Here is a 23,238-nt window from a genome sequence, read left to right on the forward strand (position 1 = left end):
ATTTAGCATGGGTGAAACTGCTAGTTGGGGTCCAGATTGATTTCCTCACATTCAATGAAACTAACAGGTTGTGTCTTCAGCACTGGGGCTCCGCCATTACAGACAGTAATCAGTAGCTTTGGCAATGGACTGAGAGCTTTGTGAGGGGTCTCTGGCACCCCCTGGATCAATGACATAACCCATTTCTGGCACTGGTGTTTAGGTGCCATAAAATGTCTATTTGGGACATTATCTCCCCCATTATGTGAATATTGGGAGGGACAATAAATATCTAAGGACTTTTTGAAAATCCATATTGAATCCTTATACTCTATAATGTGTAGCTTGAGTTTTCCTGCCTGGCCCACAGTCAGGACAAATCTCTCTCACCTGCCAGTCCCACAGCCGCTCAAACCTGACCAAGTAAACACAGAGACTTATATTGCTTACAAACTGTATGGCCGTGGTAGACTTCTTGCTAACTGTTCTTACAGCTTAAATTAATCCATTTCCATTAATCTATACCTTGCCACATGGCTCGTGGCTTACCAGCATCTTCACATGCTGTTTCTCATCGTGGCAGCTGGCAGTGTCTCTCTGACTCAGCCTTCCACTTCCCAGCTTTATTCTCCTCCTTGTCCCGCCTACACTTCCTGCCTAGCCAATGGCCAATCAGTGTTTTATTTATTGACTAATCAGCAACACATTTGCCATACAGAACATCCCACAGCAATAATGTTTCTAAAATATCTTAGGGCCGGGCGGTGGTGGCGCACGCCTTTAATCCCAGCACTCGGGAGGCAGAGCCAGGCGGATCTCTGTGAGTTCGAGGCCAGCCTGGTCTACGAAGTGAGTTCCAGGAAAGGCGCAAAACTACAGAGAAACCCTGTCTCGAAAAACCAAAAAAAAAAAAAAAAATATATACATGTACACATATATTATATATAATGCACATGTATTTTAGGAGTCACTACTTACTATTCTTAATGTAGTGAATCATATCTAGTAAATTATGCTCAAAATCAAAATTAGTTGTATATATATATGCATATGCAACTATTTAAGTGTATTGTGACATATATTACATTTTATAAGTGTTTACATATTAAATGTTTGGCCATTTTATTTTTAATGAATATTTTCCTATGTAAAAGATTTATGAAATCTTACATTTTTAAAAATAATTCATCATCTCTTTTATCCTGTCTCCATCCCAACCCTGTGTGCATTTTATGTATTCATCATAAATTAGTAATTAACTTACATAAATAATTGTATTAAATATTATGTGCTATATCAATGGAACCATGATTTTTGTTTAGTTTTATTTAGGATAAAATTAATGTTCACCCTACATAATAATAAGATAATATTTGACAATAAAATCCATTTTTGCTTTTTAGAGAAAATAGTTTTGATGGATTTTCTGATTTGCACAGAAAAAAGCATACAGAAACATCTAAGATTATTTTGCAGAAATACATCCTTCATATTTTATACTAGACTACAGGAGACTAATGCAATATTTTCTCTTCAAATTGTTTTGAATATTAATTTTATAGACAATGAATGCCTTTATTTGGGATAACAAAATGCTAGTAATTTAAGTGGTATGTATAAGTATGAGCATATATATTTAACTTAATGTATTTCTCTATTTATATCTGTTCTTCTTTTAAATTCTCTCAGGCATAATGCAGAGTCTTTGCCAGGCTTCAGTAATTGTTGCTTAATAAATAATTAATTGAAGTTCTTCTCACAAAATACTTGTCCTCAACAAAAATAGATTCTTATATGTTAGCATTCCTGGTGATCTCATGTTATAATATTTTATGGAATAAAGCTGAAAACACAAAATTCTGGAGACAAGAGCATATTTCAAGTTTAATTTTAGGGGGTAACTCAAATTAAATTTCATAAAAACACAATTATTGCAATATTTGACTTTTTGAAATCGGACATAAACTTAACCAAGGTGCCTTATTTACATGTGTGAAATCCATTGTTTTTACTATATAGACTAATAAAACAAAATATCAAAAGAAACAAAATATTAAAATATTTTAAATAGTGAATTATTAACAGACAAAATGATCAAGGCTCATCTTAACATTGAAATAATAATAATTATACTTTCTCTTTTTAATGCTCCCAAAAGAGTATTTTGATATTGAAAGCAGGTAGTGTTTGCTAACAGAATTTGAAATATTCAACCAGGAATTTGGGAGTGATAGTAATATAGTGCATCTGTATACTTTGTAGTAGATTCATAGACGAACTATTGAGATAGCAGGAAGCTGTCTTGCTTCTGTTCAGATCATCAGCGTACACACAAAAAGCCTGCAGATAGAACACAGTTCACCACTCTGAACTGTAGCTTCTATATCTTATTGATGTCTACATAATAGAACAAAATATTCACAGGTAGAAATATACCACATTAACCAAATAAAATCCGTTTCATCATATTTATTCTTCAATGCATTTTCTTACTATAGATGTCTGGTTTTAAGTAATGTGATCACATACTCTAGACAATCAAGGTATCAAATGTCACTAGTATTCTAGTACTAACCTGTACTTGAGTTTGAAGAGATTTTTAAAGGAAAAATTTACACGGATGAGATCTTCATAGCCACTATTAGAACATTTCAGTATGTGAGTCTTCAGATTAATTCAAATGTCAAAGTTCCATGATAATTTGTTACAAAGAATAAATAATTGTTTGTTATGAGATGAAAGATGTATCTTTGGATCTAATAATATATTTTAAGACTGACATTGCATTGTAGTATTTTCAAAAGTTATTTTAGAAATAAGTCAACAAAAATATTAGGAAAACAGATGGATTTTTTGAAAGATAAGTACGATGTGAATACAATGGAATAGTACTAAAATTTTATTTTTTATCCACTAAAGAAATATAATTACTTTTGTCAAAAATGAAGAAGACAGTATAAATTTTAATTTCACATCTTAGTAATATCACTTTCCATGCTGCTATGTAATACTCTTTGATGTATCTGGAAAGGACATGCAGTGAAATTTTCAAACACCCAAATATCAACAGCAGTTATTTTTTTTTAATTTATTTTAATTTATTTTGCAATACAATTCAGTTCTACATATCAGTCACGGATTCCCTTGTTCTCCCCCCTCCCGTCCCCCTCACCTTCCCCCCAACGCCCCCCCCCCATTCCCATCTCCTCCAGGGCAAAGCCTTCCCCACAGACTGAGGTCAACCTGGTAGAACAGCAGTTATTTTTATATAAATAACCTCTTCTCATTTTCTGGTAGAGATAAACATTGCTTGTGGAGGTATAGATGATAGCTGGGGAACTAGATGATAGATGATAGCTAGATAGATAATACATATTGCTTTTAATTCTGTCACTAGATTATAAATCAACTACTTACTAAGATGTGGTTAATAGCTTTTGACTTCTCAATTTGAAAACTCAAAAGCATTACCAATGCCCTTTCTTTTAATATCAAATTTTGATGTTAGTTATGAGCTTCTAAAGTCTTAAAAATGGTATTAAGGAATTATCTGAGGTCATAAATAAAAAATAAAATTATTCAGAACAGAAAGGAACAGTAAGGTGGAGACATATGTGGGTTGGATCTTTAGAGAGAGAGAAAAAAATAAGACCAATATGACAAGAGGTCTAGGAGATAGGGTATGGGAATGGGGGGAGAACATAGGGTCATGTGGACCTCTATCAACTCTCATCTCTAGAAACACTGGAAGAAAACTATAATCTAACCTTTTTAAAACTCTGGCAGTTAATCGGAAGCTTGCAGCAATCTAGGAAGTTACTTAATTACTACAAACATCTAACTCTGTAAGAAGAATAAAACTTGTGGCATTATAGCTTTCTGGGTTCCTAGCCCAAATTCTGAAGCTCTGTGGGAGCGCTCTAAAGCAAAAGCAGTCAATCCCAAGGAGCAGAATGGAGTTTCAACCTTCAATGCCTCAATCTCAGAGAGTTGTTGCTATTTTTCACATTTCAAGGTTCTCTGGGAAAAATGCATTGGCACAGACCTTTTTATTTAATGTAACTTGTAACTCACCCACTGCAAAATGCCTTTTTCCTGGAGATGTTTATCAAAAGTATTTATATATCTTTTTTTTTTAGCTTGACAAGTACCTGAGGCAATGTATAACTGTGAGAACAAATAACAGACTCGTATTAATTCGTAAAAGGAAAACTGGTAGATATACCTGTTCATAGGGTCTAGGAAAACTTTTGTATGCTCCTAGACATCTATGGTCACATGTGTGTATGAGATTGTGAGTATACCATGTATGTGTGCTCAGAAAAGACCTACGAAAGCCTCCTGAACTCTATCTGGCTCACAAACACATTGGAGAGTTAGTCTAAGAATTTATAGATACCACTTCTTTTCTGAATAAGGAGATATCCCCATGATGTCAAATGAGGATTAATGCAGATATTGTGGATTTAGTCCATCAGTCAGCCTTACAAAATACAGTAAAAAAGTATGGTGGTGAAGAGTGAATATTTCCAAAACTCTCACATTAAACCACTTTACTTGTCTAGTTTTCATTGCAAATTATAAAATTTGTAAAGAAACAAACAAAAAAAACATAGCTCAGACAAAGACAAAAAGTAACCAACTGAAACTTGGTAAGGAAGCAAAGTAGGTAAAGCCTTTAAATCAGTTACTTAAAACACATTACAAGAAATATGTTGTTGTTTGTTTTACTCTTTGCTGTTTTGGGGGGGGGCAGCACAGCTCCCAAATAAATTGCACACGGAGCCTTATTCTTACTTATAAATGCCTGGCCTTAGCTTGACTTGCTTCTTGCCAGCTTTTCTTAACTTAAAATTAGTCTTTCTGTCTTTGGCCTTGGGGCTTTTATCTTTCTCTATTCCTGTAAACCTTTTCTTTTCTTCCTATACCATGTCTGGCTGTGTAGCTGGGTGGCTGGCCCTTGGAGTCCTCCTCCTTCTCTGGCTACTTCTTCCCCATCCTGGTTTCTCATTCTATATATCTTCTCCGCCTGCCAGCCCAGCCCCACCTCTCTTTTCTCCTGCCTTGCTATTGGCCGTTCTGTTCTCTATTGGACCATCAGGTGTTTTAGACAGGCAAAGTAACACAGTTTCACAGAGTTAAATGCAGCATAAACAAAAGTAACACACCTTTAAATACTATTCTACAACAGAAATTGAGGAAACTCTGTTCCAAGAACTAAAAAGAAAAATCACAAAATAAAAATACAATCAAATCAAAAATATTACCAGAGAAATAGTAATTATAAAAGAAAAGAACCAAGGAAGAACAATTCTGGGATAGAAAAAGTAGAACAATTGAAGAGTTCACTAGAACACTGGCATCTACCTTCTCTGGATGTCATGGCAAAGGACTACAAGGCACACCTAAGAACCACCTCACCCTTCTGAAAGACAGTTGTGACATTAGTGCAGTAGACTCAAACACAAGATGCTTTTTGGTCCTCACTCTTTCCCAAAGATCAAGAAGTTTCCTGCATCAGCTTCATCAGCTCTTGTAGCTTTTGACTGTTGTCCAGGGGCCTTGATAATGGTACTTCAGTGCCTTTCTCTATTTCACATTACCTTTGCTTTTCTGTCTCAGATGCTGTCTAACCTCACCCTCCCTTTTATGAAGAAACTTGTTGCACCAAGACCTGACCTACGTTATCTCCTCCGTCCATAGCATGATATGAGGGATTTCAGTTCAGTCATGTAGTTTTCTGAAGTTTTTATCCCTTTTGTTAAAAATAGATTCTTTTCTACTCTATTAATTAGAATAAAGCAGCATTATTGACTTTTGCAGGTAATCTAGCTGATAGGAGAATGTAGGAGTTTATGTGTAGTCGGGAGGTTTCTTGGGTCCCGCACAACATACAGAATGACATCCTGCAGCATTTATATTCTTATACCTAAATGGAGGGATTTGTCAAAGGTCAAAGGACGTAAAGGGAATGGCTGTGATATAGCAGTGTGCAGTTATGGGAGTTCCAACACTGCATTTCTGCTCTGTGTTCTTATGCTTACAATATGAACAAATGTTATTATTGCAACATAAGAAGAGTCAAAATTGGAGGGTAAAATTCTAGAAACATTGATGAGTTAGCAGCTTTTCTCTCTTCATTTATTATTATTTTTTTTTTATATTAGAAACATTCTACATGGTCACAGAAACAGGGAATAAAGTTGAGAAATGGTAACTAGAGATAAGGATTAGAGTGGATATAAAAGGAAAGGGAAGACTTCCATTTGCAGAAAAAGCAAGAACGGCAGAATGAAAGCCACCGAGTAAGAAAGAGACCAGAGAACACAGAACAAGGTGGAAACACTATACAGGTGATTATAGACACTGCAGTGATATAGTGTTCCCATAGACATTGCTCTCATTGTCACTGAAATTGCATTTTACAGCTAGTCAGAATCACCACTTGCATCTATGTTGTACACCCTTGATGGTGGTGCTCCAAGGCTGTTTGTTACTTTGCATTAAAGTTCTGCCAGGAGAAATATAAGATATTTAACAAGTTCACTGTGATAATACCTGGTGATAGCCAAAATGGTTCAAAGTTTGGCAATATTCTGAATTGCTTGGCAGAGTCGAGAGAGTATAAAAATGGTAGCTCCCGGGAAGTAGCATCAATTTGAGTCCATGATGTCTAGACTCTGTGTATATTCACAGGTAAGCTTTATTTTCTTGAAGTTTTGAGGATTAAGGAATCTTTTACACTCAGCTAGCCAACCCAAGTGAGGTAAATGAAAAGGCAACAGCTCAGTCACACTATGAGGCTCTAGAAAAGGACAATTACCTGAAAGGGAAAAAGTTTGAATAAGACATGGTATCCATGCCTATAGTTCCAGTACTCAGGATGCTGAAGTAGAAAAATTCTAAGTTTATTGTCACCCAGGGTAGGATAGTGAAGTCCTGTTTCAAAATGAAGTTAAAAATACAAATACATCATGCATCTTGATCCCATTCATTTCCTCAACCCTTTGCATCTGCCCTCTGACCCTGCAATCCCCTCCCCAAATTTTAAGAGAAAAAAAGGAAAAAAAATTAAAACTCTCATCATGGAAGCTGCTGTGTGACATGATGACTCACACAGTAAACCCCTTTGTCCATATATCTTTACTTACAAGTGTTCGTGGCAAAGAGTCATTGGTCTGGTTCACGGCCTCTGGTTTCTACTACACTGTCTATGTTGGGCCCTCACTGAGACTCTTCTTGGATATCCAGTTGTTGCCCTCTGTTGTGGAGATCCTGCAGCTTTGGTTCTGCAGGTCAGGCCTCTTCACATGGTCTAGCAGATCATAGATGGTATGGATGTTGGAGTGGGCAAACTCATAATCCTGGTTCTGGGCCTAGGCAGCTGCAGGGTTGGTCTGCCAGCCAGTACTCCCCTGTCCTCACCACCAGGGTGCGCTCTACAGCATTGCCCTGGCTAGTTCACCCTTGCAGCAATGAGATAGAGACTGGGCTAGTTTTCCTGCTCACACACTCTCAGGGTCAGCTCTCCCCCACCTTCACCATCAGGGCCATCTCTACTATGTTGCCCAGGTGAGGTACAGGTGCCGCTCCTGAGTGCTGCAGCTGGTGAGGGGTTATGGAAAGCCCTCCAGCTCTTCTGATCCCAAGACCAGGTCCTCCACCCTTCTCAGGCATTGATCGAGGGGAGGCATCTCTCCTCTACCCATGCCACTACATGTCAGATGAGTAATGGTGACAGCTCTCCCTTGCTCGAAACATTGGGGCTCAGTCAATCATACCCCCGACAAGGTCAGCTCTGCTGTGCTACCTAGGCGAGGAGTAGAGCCTGCTTCTCTGAGTGCTGCAGCTGGCAAAGAGGGAGGTCCTCTCACTTGTCTGTTGCAGGTAGTAGTGGGGGGAGGGTTAGGGAGGACATCTCTCTCCCACCCACACCACCAGGTGACAAATGAGTAGTGGAGACAGCTACCCCATGCTTACATCTTCGGGGTTGGCTCATCCACACCTCCGCCAATAGGGTTGGCACTCCTGCGTTGCCCAGGTGAGGTGCATGGCCTGCTCTCCTGAGTGTTGCAGCTGGTGGGGATCCGGACAGCTCTTCTGCTCTTAGGACCACAGAGCCAGCTCTCCCTCCTGCTTCAGGCATTGATGGGTGGGGGGGGGCGGGTGGGGGATCTTAACAAAATGTATACAACTGATAAGCAGCATACAAGTGCAAATAAGTGAATGTAATGGCATTGTTATTAATAGAGGAAACATTCTAACTGAATAAAGAACATTATTATTTATACATTTTATAGTCATTTTGTTACCGCTGAGCAAAATGCACAAAAACTAAAAAGTGGGAGTTTTGGTCTCAATAAAAGTAAAGAAAATTACATACCAAAGCTACACTTTCATATTTTTATTCCTCAAGCACTAAGGATACTTTTAGCAAAATGGCAATCTGACATCAAGTCTGAGTAAACAGATTTGAAAAGCTTAAAAACTTGGAAATAGATTTTTGTTCCCAGGTTTAGTACAACATAACGCCACCTCCAACAGTGAAGAAATACATGTGAGATTTTACAAACAAGCATCGATCATAAATCCACAAACATTTGTCTTGTATTATTCACCGTGTGATATTTACATTTCTTTCACGTTGCGTTTTTACAGGAGGCGATGTCCGATTTCTGTTAGTAAAGTCTCTCACTTGGTTCTCGTTTGCAGTTTGGTTGCCACGAAGGAAACAAACAGTGCGAGATCACGAAGTGCTCCAATGTCACCTTCCGATTTTCTGGACAAGCTGATGGGGAGGACATCGGGGTATGATGCGAGGATCCGGCCTAACTTCAAAGGTAGCTGCTCTGTTGACTTCCTCGGGTGCAGGGTGCTTAAAGAAGTTAGGTTTTCAAATCGATTCTACCAGAAACTGGAACGCTTACTTCAAATAGTCTTTGACGTGCTGTATTAATAAGAGTTGTGCCTGCAAAAGAAAAGCCTGTTTTCATGTTCGGAGATAGCATAATGTGCCCGCTGTGGACAAACAGTACTATTCTCTCCTTAATAGTTATTTGTTATTTGTTTGGTTTTGATTTTTCTGAGACAAGGCCTTGTTATGTATTCCATGTAGCCCAAGCCAGTATTAATCTCATGGCCATTCTTTTCCCTCAGTCTCAACAATGTAGTATTATAGGTGTACACCACTATGCCTGGGTTCTAAACAGCTGTATTTCTTATATCAACCTTTTATTACAGGAGTGTGTGTATGTGTGTGTGTGTGTGTGTGTGTGTGTGTGTGTGTGTGTGTGTGTGTGTGTGTATTAATGCCTATCTGTTATCTCACCATCTGGAACAAAAGCTTAACATCTAGAGTTTAGGTTTTATTTATTTCTATCTAAGTCTCTGTAAACCTGAAGCAACTAGAAAAAAAATAAATTCCTTTTTTATATTAAGGATGGGAATTACATGGACATAGTTTTTGAGCTCTGGTTTGCCTGGAAACCTTTGTTGTAAAATTAATAGGCCCTTGTTATAGCAGTTTATGTTTCAGAAAACACTCATTATAAAATGCATATACTTGCATCCTGATGGCTTGTCCACTATTGGCATCTTCTATCGATAGAGTTAATTTATCATAATTGATGGACTAGAGCCCCTCCTTTGCTCTAGAGCTCTTTCTTTTGTTGAACTGTTTTCGTGGGCTATACAACGCCATAAAAGCATGTTATGTTTCTACCATTTCTACATCGTAAGTATGGTTTCACTGTACTAAAATTCTAAATTTTAAAATGATAGGAAAAATCATATTAATTAATATTTTTTATTTGTATCAAACCACCCAATTTTCTATGAGTGGTAGGATGCAATTTAGTTCAGAACAGTCGAGTTGATTTGCACAGGCATCATGGCACCATTTGTACTTCTCCCCCGATCCTTTTCTCTTTCTTTTCATTCTGTCTTTTATTTAAGTATATTTTCTCTCTTGAAAATAAAATTGGAAAGGAAAGGCTTTCCAAGCCAGACCTTTGCTTGGTGTTGAGTGTTGACTTTTGTCATGTACAATGGCTTGGCTCTGAAATATCCCTTACAGACACAGGTGTTTGAGTACTTGGGCTCCAGCTCTTGGGGTGTGATATAACTTCCAGTTGGTAATATCTAGCTGGAGGAAGGCTTGCTGGAATTGAAAAATTTAGCCTGGTCTGAGCTCTCTGCTTCACTGCAGACTTGTGAGGAAGCCATGCTTTTAGTGACTGCCACCGACCAAGCTGGTCCCAGCCATTATGCTTTCCTTGCCAGGATGAACTGTATATCCCAAAACTGTGAGCCAAATAAAGCCTCCTTCCCTTCCTTCATGGTTTCTGTAACAATGAAAGTTCCTAATATACCATGATCACCAATGCCAGGAAGAAGGCTTTTAGTCTTGAGGCACTGAAAAGTATTGTGTTTGTCCCAATTGTCAACAAAGTTCTTTACAATGTTTCAAAGTTCTCCAAACTGATAGCAGGAGACTTGTATCACAGGAAATGAGGAAGAAGGATGCTTCTGAGGTCCTTTTCCTCATTCCTGCTCCATTCAGTCTTCGATTGTATTCATACTTTATCTGTCAATCATCCTTAACAGCCTTTTACTTCTTATGCCATTAAACTAATTATGAACTTCCTCCCATTTTCTTTGGCACATTATTTAATTCTCACTTTTATTTGGCACTACCATCCTCACTAGACAGAATGAAAACTGTTTTCAAGTCTTTATTGAAATGAAATTTTTCTGGTACCATTTGAAACTTAAAGATCTTAATAGCACAATTGAATAGCAAATAAAAGATTAATCATATTATAATAACACTATATTCAACTAAAATATTCTAGCAGCCACCCTTGGAATTTGCTTCTTTTCATTGTTACTAATTTTGGTCCCTTCCATTGGCCTTTCATGATCTTTAATATAAATTGAACTTCAGCAGAGAGTACTATGTCAATCACTCAATTCTGAAATCCTCACAAATATTTATTTTATACTTGTTGCTCTCTTAGTCTATCTCTAATGTTCATTCTTTATATAAATAGAAATAACATTATTTGTTTTCACAGTATCCTTGTGTTTTCTCTCTACTTGCTTTTTTTCTCTATATTAATACCTTTCTGAACATATTACAAATCAATTAACACTGCTAGTGTCTATCTGACTATATTTAGACATATAAATATACATAGATAATATTATATGTATATTATCTGCATGATAACATTTAATGTATTGTCCCTATATATTTTTAATATAAAATCAATATTTTAAAGATTTTATTTTCTTATTTTAACTATTCCTATGCACCAAGACACTATTTTTCTTGCTACTTTGGGAAATTTTTTTTTTGCATGTCTACATATTGTAACGTCATTGTGACAGAGTCTGTTGAGTAAGAACTTTTCTAAAATCATAAATGTCTACATGTTCAAAGTATATTTTACTTTTGTTCTCTTTTTACTTTTAAAACATATGTTTTAACTGAAATAGAATTACATCACTTTCCCATTACCTTTCATCCTTCCAGCCCCTCACAGATACCCTCTCTCTTATCACTCCTGAGTCCCCCCCCAGTTTCAACATGATAGACTCTTTCTTTCATTGTTGTGTTGCATATAGATTTGTACAAATACACTAACATTTACATTACTGTTGTTGCATGTAGATAGACACAAATGCACAAATATATAAATACATTCTGGTGAGTCTGTTATTGTTGATTGTGTATATATGGCTCCAAGGCCTACCACTCTACATTTGACAAACACAAAGCAAGCTCACTCCAGGGAAATTCTGATTCTCCTCCCAGCAGTCATTAGTTCCCGCTAGTCCTTTGTGTAGGGGTGAGGTCACAAGAAATTCTCCTTTCTTGTTATCATATCCATTGATAGTCTAGGAAAAAACTGTTTTACAGATGATGTGTTGGTCCTCTGACAATCTTTTTATCTTTTCTTCCATAATATTTCCTGATCCCTAGATGGAGGAGCTGTGATTTAGATATATTTATTCGAGTTGGCTCCTCGCAGTCTGTTGATGTACCTTTAAATTACTATTTATATAGTAATTATGTCATTTTAATTTCAAAACATTCTCTAACTAGCAAAATAACAAGTTCAATACAAAAAAACCCACCTTTTTTCATTAAAATATTTCAATGTGAGTTGGTGATCTGAAGTTATGACACTTAATTCTTCATTAGAAGCGAGATCATTAGCTTTGACAACCACTAAAACTAGCAACATAACAAGAAGATACCATCTCCATCTAATTTCCAAATTCCCAATCATACTTCATCAGCTATTTAAATAATGATGGTTCCCTAACAATTTTATCCACTTTACAATCACTGTCTCCTTTAGTCTGAAACAGTGTTTCATTTTTTAAAATTAAAAATAGATATTTTATGTACACTATATTCTCGTTAGTTTCTTCTCTCTCAATTGCTCCCATATCCTTCCAATCTTCCTACTTATCCAAATCCATACTCCTTCTTTCTCTCTCATTAGAAAACAAACAGACATCTAAAATATCTTGGCATTAAAATATTTCTTCAGTTACTTGGAAGAATATAAATTAATTACCTTGTACTTGTCAAGTATTTCCTCAACTGTTTTTTTTTTAAATAGTACATTTTGGCTGAAGTTTTACAGGTTGCATCCTATCATACGTAGGTCATGTTGATATTTATCATTACTGATAATTTTCACATGGAGTACTTACATTGTTACTCATTAAAACATATCTACATATAGGAGCTATATCAAACATACATGTACAAGCACTGCATACAGACATGTTTGCAAGTTTCTGTTTTTACTTCCTTGTGTGTGATCACTGAAGACCATGACTTTACATGATACTTACAATACTATAAAGTTTATTCCAGTTTCTCAGTTTCCGTATTTTAACTTTCTCATCTGAGAGCACAAACCTGACTCCCATTACCTTCCATATAATTATTTATTTGATCAAAATGTAATGAATTCTGGTGCTACATCATTTCCTTTGTGCCCCACCTTGGTTGCCCTCTAAAATCCTGCTTGGTTGTATCATCCTGAGAAGACTGTCATTCAAATTCCCCCTCTACATGCTAGAAACACACAGGACACACTCCCTATCCTTTCTTGGGTCTTACATGCCTCACCAGTTTCTCACTGCATTAACACACTTCTTACCTGATCTCTACCTAACATGTCATCTCTTTCAGACTTTCTCTACAGTTAGTGCTTCTCTCCTGCAGTAGGTTACCAAAACTCTCAGATACCCCGGCACAGAAACCTATCTTATAATGCCCACCTGAAAAAAAAAATAGAACTGCATTTCTGTGAAGCAATAGAATGAACAGAATTCTATTTTTATTCTTAAAATGTGAATTATAAATCTTTATTTATAGTCATCAAGAATATTTTGCTCATTAAAAACGAGGACCGTTCTCTCAAGTGACATGTATATGCACTTAACTAAAATAAAAACAAATGTTTAAGCTTGGTTATTTTTCATGTTCAATTATACTGTCTTTAAGAAGAGTAAAGCTTTGGTACAGAATTCTGCTAAAAATTCTTTAGAGTCATTCTTACGAACATTTGGGTTGTTTGATTGTTTGCTCTACATTGGCCTAATGAACACTTTCTCCAGTGTGATTAAAAATAACATCATCACCAAGTGTCTGAATTGCACTTTGATATTCTGCCTTTCCTTCATCTCTAAACTTAAAAGCCATGTTCTATGTCTTTAAGGGACATTTAAAAGAAAAATTGCCGCTGAAAACATCTGCAAAGTACTGTCATTTGCTTTTCAGGCCAAGGATGTCGACTGTAATGAACAATTTAGAAGCACAGTTTGCCATATGGATGCTGTAGCAGTTATTTGCTCTGTTGCTAAACATAGTGGTGTATTGGATGGATATAACAGCTTTTGCATTGGCACGAAGAAGTAACAGATTGGCCAAGGACTGTTAAACAGGTGCTGTCTGTGATAGCAAGTAGATTTACAATCTTCTCAGAGTTTCATACTCCATGAAAGTTTTCAATAGATATAATAATACTTAAGATAAAAAAAAAGATGCTCCAAAATTGCTGGCTTATAGGACCTGTGCCAGCCTTATGGGTAGAACACAGTTTCTTTAAAGCATGACAGTGCTGTATCCATCTCATTCTTTAATTCTGTCTCTATGCTCACTGTACTCAGCTGGTTTCATTCTATGTTATTCTCATACCATTACAAAAATCTTCTATATCCTATTCTCCAAAGCTTTTGTTTATCATTAAAATGAGGGAGTCCATAACAGTGCAAGGATACCTCCTTGTTCTAGTTATTTTTAGTTGCGTTGATAAAATGTCAAGAACTAAAACAACTTGGGAATTAAAGTATTCATTGGCATACAGGCCACATTCCAAGATAAAGGGAAGCCAGGGCAGGAACTTGCAGACAGGAACCAAAGCAAAGCGTGTGCAGGAATATGCTTACTCGCTCACTCAGCTTGTTTTTTCATATAACCTAGGACACCTGTCCAGGGATGACATCATCTAAATTGGTCCTCCCATATCAATCATTAATCAAGAAAATTAATTAATTAATTAATTAATTAATTAATTAATTAATTAAAGGCTTACCATAGGCCAATCTGATCGAGGCAATTCCTCAATTGAGGTTTCCTTTTCCAAGGTGCCTCTAGCTTGTGTCAAGGTGATAAAATTTAATCAACACACTCATATAGTCACATTATCAAGAGTCTGTAAATGCCCCAAGGTGATTATGAAGTACATATCAAACACTTGGATGTCATAAGAGTCCTGGATCTAAAACACTGCCCTTTATAACCAAATTGATGTTTAATTTAGTATTTAAAAATTATTTACATATGAACATGTCTTTTGAATATGCTGTACTTTTGAAAAATGTAATTAGGATTTGATGCCTGAATTCACGTGTCTTTTCTTCTGTGGGGAAGAATGCACAAACTAATAAGTAGTTGACTAAACATCAAATAGCCCTTGTGTGCATTACACATAGGCAAAAAAAAATACATCTGACATGACAGAGTACAAGGTTTAGAGCTGAGACCACTGGGAATTCCTTTATCCTCACGTTAAATGTGAAAATGAGTGTTTACTTTTGGAAACAGCTTTCTGCGTCTTGTTGGAGACATGTTGGAGTGGCACAGGCTGCCATTTGCAGAACTATAACTGGTTATTTTTCTTTTTGTCTTTGCTCTTCTGTAGAAACATGTTAGTTTCCTTGTAACATTTTTTGACCTTTCTATTCAAACCTCTGTTCAACATAGGATAGCATTACCATATTTTATGGAAATAAACAAGTTCCGTGCTTCTCCTTCTAATTGGTATTAACAAAGCCCTTTTTGAACCTTCTTGGGATACTGAAGATAGGACCTGAAGCATTTGTTCTCAAAAAATGCTGGAGTAGTAGTTACTCGATTATTTTGCCCCCATTTTATTTTCTCTGCTACTGTTCATACCTTCGTGGATAAAAATCACGTTTAAAAGAAGGTACTAAAAATAGAGAATACTTCACCTTTTACTCAATGCCTAGTGAAAATCAAGCTTTTACAGCAAAGGCCCTTCTTGATAAAACAAGGAAGGCAAGTCACCTCCTTCTGTTTAGTTTATCTCGGTTTCAACAGATGAATAGGCTGTTGGTCCTGTTAGAGCTCCAGTGGCTGTCTTGCCCAGAGTACACGTATCTGCATCTTATTTTGCATCTCCATCTGCATTTTATTTTTAAAATGAATTAAACTAACACTAGTGAATTTGTGGTTGTCTTTTCTAAATGAAAATCAAGAAAGCATAACTTAACTAATCTGAAACTAAAGAATGATCCTGAGACTTGCATTGTTGTAAGCAGCAGAAGAAGAACAGCAGTGCTTGACTGCTAAGTGGAATCACAGGAAACAGTCTGCAAGTGTGAGATGCTCCTTTCAATTCGTAAGGACACCATCCACCCTATGCGTATCACTGTAGACTTACATGAAGTGAAGGAAACACTTACCTCTAACCCTGATTTGTGACTTCACACTTCCTTTTGATGCAGTAGAAAGAAATGATAGAGCAGATTCAGTTTTCTCTTGCCACCACAGTCTTTGGGCATTTACCTCAAGTTATCTCAAAATGATATTTTTTCATTCATTTGTTTGATTTTTCTTTTTTCAATTTTATGTTTGAGATTATAATGTAATTAAAGTATTTCTCCCTTCCCTTTCCTCCCCCAAACCCTTTCATATACCCCTCAATGCTCCTTACATTTGTGTCTTTATTGACTAATTGGATTATATTCATTTATTTATATGAATATACATATATAATCCTAAATATAACCTGTTCAATCATATAATGTTACTTATATGTATGTTTTCCAGGTTGACATTTTAGCACTGGACAACCATTTATTGTTCCCTCCTCTGGAGAAAACTACCTCTCCCACTCACAGCTTTACATGCATGCTTACAGTTTTGTTGTGTAGTGTTGAGGTCTCATGGGATGTTCCCTGTCCACCTTGGGGATTGCATTAGTGCTTCCTTATTCAGCTCACATGTGGAGAGTCCTGTTGGCAAGATTTTATGGGATGTTGCTTCTGACATGACTAGCAGACAGTCTCACAGCAAACTCCCTGGTCTGCTGGCTCTTGCCATCTTTCAGTCTCCTGTTCTGCAAGTTCCCTGAGCTATAGGTATGAGAGTGCTTTGGAGATGTATCCAATATGACTGGGCTCCAAAGCTCAGCATTCAATCCGTTTGGGTTTTATAAATAGGAAATTTAATGTTGTAGGTATATGTTTTTTATATTCACACAGAAGATAAAGATTGAGTCTTTTTGTATACATCCACCCATACCCCAAACACAAAATCATATTACCCATACATAGTTAGAATTTTATATTTATGTCTCATTGCTTTCTAAAATTATTATAGCAATGTAAAAATTCCCCAAGTTAATCTTTAATATATCCACAAGTTCTGAATATGGCATTATCATCCCTAGCAGACACAATTTTAGAAAGAAAAATAAGTCATTTATAAAGATCATCATTTTGTAATTTTTCCATGGCAATGCTGGAAAATGGAGGAATGATATCAAAACTTATAAGCAAAACATTATTTCCAGCTTAAATTTTTGTAACAAAACCTAACTGCATATTAAATGTGAGAGTAATACAACAATGTATCTGCAGATAAGGAAGCTTTAAAGCATTATAGTCTCGTGCGCTTTTCCAAAAATTAACAGAACATCTTCAATTAAAATGAAGAAATGAACCTACAAAGAAAAAAATGGCACCGTGAAAGAGCATCCCACAAAACAAGGCAGTGGGAACATTTCTGAATGCACCTTTGGCAACTTGCACATTTTTAAACAGGCTGACTGCTTTGTTATAGAAAAATATTCTGGATTATATGTCCAAGAAAAATGGAACTACTGCAGTATCTGAAGGGTTGAATACATAAATAGGTAATTTAGGTATTTCAGACCTTGTGGTCAATTAATGACACACGTGGAGGAAGCTATGTGGAATACGTAACACAATTATCAGTCTCAGAAAAAGGATCTGTAAGAAATGAAATGAAATTATAGGTATTTTCTAGCTTAGTTTGATTTTCCAACTGTTTCTAAAAGTCTAAATGACCCACTTTTCCTTTGAACATTGCTCTTCTGTAAGTACAAATGTGTTTCTTTATGCCGTACACAAACTTTTATGTTCAAACTCCTGATCAACTAGGGATAGTAATACCATATTCAGAACTTGTGTATAAGTTAATAATACGCTTGAAGAATATTTGCATTGCTACAATAGTTAAAAAATTTATATGTCATAAAATGAAAATTTAACTTTCTACAGGTTATAGGTTATAAAAATATTTTGTGTTTGGGGTATAGACAGACATATGAAGAAAAGAATCTGTCCTTAACTTCTGTGTGAACATCAGAATGTACATTTACACCATTTAATATCTTATTTAGATAACTTTGAGTGAATACACAAAGAATCTTTCTCTTTTTGTTGTTATTATTTGTGTGTGTGTGTGTGTGTGTGTGTGTGTGTGTGTGTGTGTGTGTGTGTGTGCAGGTGTGCATGTCTTATGCTCAAAAGTAGGAATCAGAAGTGGGTATTAAATGTCTTCCCTATATAACTCTGTACTTTATTGCCTTGAGAGAAAGTCTCTCACTGAACTGTGTTTGCTGTTTAGGCTAGGATGACCAGAAAGCTCCTAAAACTCACTAGTCTCCACCCATCAATGCTGGGACTACAGGCACACACATGCATGTCTAGGTGTTTTTATTTGGGTACTTAGGATTGGAACTCAGGTCCTCACCTTTGCACAGCACATGCTTTTACCTACAGAGCCATTCCCCAAGCTTCCAAAAAATCTGTTTAAAGAGTTAATGATTTTTTCTATGAAGAGAAAGGTAAAGATAGGCCTAGAGGCTATTTTCTTATACTAAACCTTGAAAATAAATTTACACTTAAGTATTAGCTGAGGAAATAAAATAAATTATTCTCTTATGTTAGTTTGTATATTTTTTTCTTATATGATTTAGATAAATTTTAAAGCAAAAAAATTTAACCTATATAACAAAATATTTAATTTATAAAACTACTGGCCTTATTACAGCACTTGGGACCAGATAATTGAATGTTTGGAATATCATGTAAAGATTATTAGGAAAAAGATCTTACAGTTAAAAAAGAAAGAAAGAAAGAAGGAAAAAAACCCATGATTTTTAAAATTGGACTTGACCATGCTACTTAATGCACCTAAAATTTCCCCTATGGCATTTGATATCTTGGATATCTTAATGTACAAATGGTAGAATATTGCCTACTCTTGGACTGTTTGGAATAAGTAATATCCTGTACTGAGCAGGAAGAAATAATCAAGCGTTAACTGATGCCAGATCTTCTAGCTCTGTTATATTAGTGTCTCTCTGAATCTTCCATTTGCTATACACTGGTTTCAGACATTTTGTGGAAAAGTGTGTCAATGGACCTAATAAAAATAAAATTCCTTGCATTTATAGTGACTGCAATCAGGCATTTAGATGGGACTGTATAATGGTTGAGTGAGGAATCTCCTCTTTCAATAAAACATTGGCGGAATCATCAAAACTAGCTTTCAGAATCCTAAAAATAAAGCACAAGCTTGTAACAGTCTGGGAAGTGTTTATTCAAGAAAAACCGATGGAATTCTTTAACATCAAAAGGCATTTAAATTTGGTTTCACGCCCAGGTTTATAGTAGCCTGAAATGCATCACCACTCTAGCCGTTTCCACGAGAAGGACAACGCTGGAGCACTTGAGACAGTGCACCCCGAGAGAATTGCCACTGTGTGGCCTGTCTGGAGCTTCACAACACAAGTTACTTGATAATTGACTTGTCTCAGAACACATTTGGGGAAAGTCCTGACTCTCTGGACAGTTACTAAAAACAATCAGAAACGCGTTTAACTCTCTATCATTCCAAACTGCAAGTAAGTGTCTGTTCAAGATACTAAAGAGATCTGGGGGGTGAGACGCTTAGGAAACTTTGAAATGCTCTCCTGTGTTCTGACAACGGTGGAGGTTATATAGGGGCAGATTGCTATCTGCAAACCCAACGGATGCTCAAAAGGAGGCCATTCTGGCTGAGCTTGGGCCCTGTGCTAAGAAGAGAAAGGTAAAGTAAAGCATCATATCGTCCCGAGCATAGAGGGTATGACTCCAAAGAAAATGAAACTCTCTAACTGAGTAGATAATTATAGACTCAAGAAACTCAAGAAACCGCTGTCCAATCATTCTGGCCCTAAAGCTCACAGAAAAAAAAAATTCAGTAACTAGATTACAGTTAAATCACTGTAAGTCACTGAGCAACAAAGAATAAAACCTAAAGGCAATAAAAAGTGTGGATTGGAGGTAAATGTGTGTACGGAGCTGGAGGTGTACCATCATACATTATCTAGCTATATACTACAATAGCTTACTTAATACTTCTAATTTTTAACAAAATTTTAGGAGACATGCCGAGACAGAAAGTATCATCCTAAGAAAATGACCAAAAAATGTCTTTAAAGTGACTCATAGACTATGCTCCTCATACAGTCACAAAACAGTTAAAAATTCGAGATTAAGAAAATTGACTCTGCCTTCTCCTTTCCTTGCCTGTACAAAGCCTGAGATCAGCCAGAATTGGCTCCATTTGGTCTTTGTGGGTCATAAAAATAGACCTTCATGTACATTCAATCTCTGTATGAGAGATCAGCCAGAATTGGCTCCATTTGGTCTTTGTGGGTCATGAAAATAGACCTTCATGTACATTCAATCTCTGTATGAGAGATCAGCCAGAATTGGCTCCATTTGGTCTTTGTGGGTCATGAAAATAGACCTTCATGTACATTCAATCTCTGTATGAGAGATCAGCCAGAATTGGCTCCATTTGGTCTTTGTGGGTCATGAAAATAGACCTTCATGTACATTCAATCTCTGTATGAGAGATCAGCCAGAATTGGCTCCATTTGGTCTTTGTTGGTCATGAAAATAGACCTTCATGTACATTCAATCTCTGTATGAGAGATCAACCAGAATTGGCTCCATTTGGTCTTTGTGGGGCATGAAAATAGACTTTCACATACATTCGATCTCTATATTCACTAGAATACATTTTTATATACTAGACAGTGTTGCTGCTCAAAGGACATCACCAACCCTGAGATTTTGCACCCACACTCCCAGAGTAACTGCCTGCAGGGCTACACGTCTATAAACATACAAAAAAAAAAAAAAAAAAAAAAAAAAAAAAAACAAAAAAAACCTCTGTTCTTTTTGTAAATAACGAAAAGCACAGAGTTACTTGAAAATATTTTAGGTGTGTGTCTATCAGCCTTTATAATATTCTTCTCTTTTTGCAGGTCCTCCAGTGAATGTCACATGCAACATATTCATAAACAGCTTTGGCTCCATTGCAGAAACGACTATGGTAAGCCTGTCCACTCAGTAACAAGTTTCACACTGAACTGATTTGTAATTACCTTAGTGAAATTTACAACTTAATTGGGTATAATGAGATTTTAATAAATGAAATTAGTGGAATGACTAAATTACTGTCAACTGTAGATGATAATGTCTATCTAGAAATTGTATATTGGAAAACATAAAAAAGTATTAAAAACAAGGTTGGATTTTTCTAATTCAACACGATATGTTAGATTTCCATGTAAAATTAAAATGCTACCAGATTATTTATTTCCAGTACTCGACAATAGTCACCAATGCATACTAGTAAACATCTTGATATTTAATTATTCTTCATGCTTACAGTCTACTTATACCATACTTTTATGTAGCCTACTAAATCCCCTTTTCAAATGAATGAAGCACTTTCCCAAACATAATAAAGATCTTTAAAAAGCGCTAATCCTAGATGTACAGGCCTCTAATCCCAGCTACTCAGGAGTCTGAGCCAAGAAAATCATAGGTTCAAGTGCTGTATGGGCTACAGAGTGAGCTACAGACTAGCCTAGGAAATTTACTTAGATAATTTCAAATGAAAAAGGGAAGGAGAAACAGAGAGCTGGTGAGATGTGGCTTCATGCCAGGTGCATCCCCTAGCACTGAAGATGTTGGTTCAGACCTCAGTGTCAAAATCAAAACAAACCCAAAGCTAAGATAATCTATGCAAACTATAATTACTGTGTTTTCATTTACCTTTGCTGTCTTACTAAGGGAAGTACATAAAATGAAGTTAATAAGGGCCCAGAAAAGAGAGCTGAAGCTGGGTGGTGGCGGCACATGCCTTTAATCCTAGCACTTGGGAGGCAGAGACAGGCAGATCTCTGTGAGTTCAAGGCCAGCCTGAGCTACTGAGTGAGTAGCTCTGTCTCAAAAAAACAAAAAAAAGAGAGAGAGAGAGAGTTAATCATTATGTACCAACTTTGTTTTGAATTATTTAACATTAATTAAATATTATGTTGCATATTCTTATTTGATCTATTGTACTAGTTGAGAAATTTAGCTGATATAAATAGGCAAAAATATGTCATTGAACCATTGAATAACTAAAATAATCAACATTTAAAACAAAAGTGTGATGGTTCTTAAATTATCTAGTTATACTGTATTCCTAAACTTAGCAAGAATAATTTGCATTAATATCCCAAGTAGAATTAACTAAACTATCATATAAAATACTTAAAAGACTAAGATTCCCAATACTGTTATAAAGAATTACAATCATTTACATATTTCAGACTCATGCAATAATGAAGTTTCTTATGAAATATAATGACAAAAATTGCTAATTTAATGTGGAAATTATTTTCACTGAGAGTTGTTTAGGTTTTATGCAGAAAGGAAAGGAATTCATCTCAACAGAAAGAACCATTCAGGCATCATTTTCTTCAACTTGCTGCTATACTTATCATTAAACAACATTTTAATGGTTCCCTTCTAATTCAGTATAGTGATAGGAAAAGCATTGGCAAAGAATAATGGGGTTCAGACTTCAATGTATTATAAAGACTTGTAGACTCATCTTTAACAAAGCATATAAATACATATGACTGTGTATTAATCTAAACATGGAAAATGATACAATTTCTTATATAATCACAGTGTGATTCTGTCAAGAGTTTATGTCTACACTCAGGAGGCAGAAGCAGGCGGATCTCTGTGAGTTCGAGGCCAGCCTGGACTACAGAGTGAGTTCCAGGAAGGGCGCAAAGCTACACAGAGAAACCCTGTCTCAAAAAAGAAAAAAAAAAAAGAAAAAAAAGAGTTTATGTCTAAAGTAACTTTAATTGTTTGAGACTAGAATATTCTACAGTCTTATTGGATGTCTAGCTCTGATTTCTGATTCATCTCCTGTATATATTTATGCTGCATCTAAATCATCAAAGAAAACTACAACTGGCCTTTTCCTATGTCATTCCTGAAGTTATATTTAAGTTCCCCTGGCAACTCTCTCATTTTAGTGTCTTCTATATATACAGACAGCAGTCCTAAAATCCTGAAAATACATTTCCTTTTATTTCTCTTGTGCAAGATTGCTTCCAGAAAACACCTCCCATAGCAATAGTTAGAAAAATTTGCCATCTTAGTAAATTAAGGCAACAGAGCTTGAATAACATAGAGGAACTCTGATTTTCAGGTACCTAGAGGATTCTATTCTTTGTGATGATTCTCCAGCCTGTCACTAAACTGTCCATCATACCTACAATATGACTGTGCTGACTAATTTTTTTAATATTTTGCATTTCAAAGTATTGTACA

General features: G+C 36.0%; 1 protein-coding gene across 2 annotated transcripts in view; it reads left to right on the plus strand.

The window, feature by feature from the left end:
• Glra3 (glycine receptor alpha 3) overlaps nucleotides 1–23,238 on the plus strand; it is a 158,438-nt gene that overhangs the window by 37,115 nt on the left and 98,085 nt on the right. For both annotated transcript variants that reach the window (XM_052752309.1, XM_052752308.1), the window contains exons 2-3: nucleotides 8,692–8,819; nucleotides 20,880–20,947. In XM_052752309.1, coding sequence (XP_052608269.1) covers nucleotides 8,692–8,819; nucleotides 20,880–20,947 — 196 coding nt within the window. The remainder of the gene's footprint in view (nucleotides 1–8,691; nucleotides 8,820–20,879; nucleotides 20,948–23,238) is intronic.

This window comes from Peromyscus californicus, unplaced genomic scaffold, assembly GCF_007827085.1.
Source record: "Peromyscus californicus insignis strain IS unplaced genomic scaffold, ASM782708v3 Scaffold_23__1_contigs__length_62951481, whole genome shotgun sequence".
In the NCBI taxonomy this organism is placed as follows: domain Eukaryota; kingdom Metazoa; phylum Chordata; class Mammalia; order Rodentia; family Cricetidae; genus Peromyscus; species Peromyscus californicus.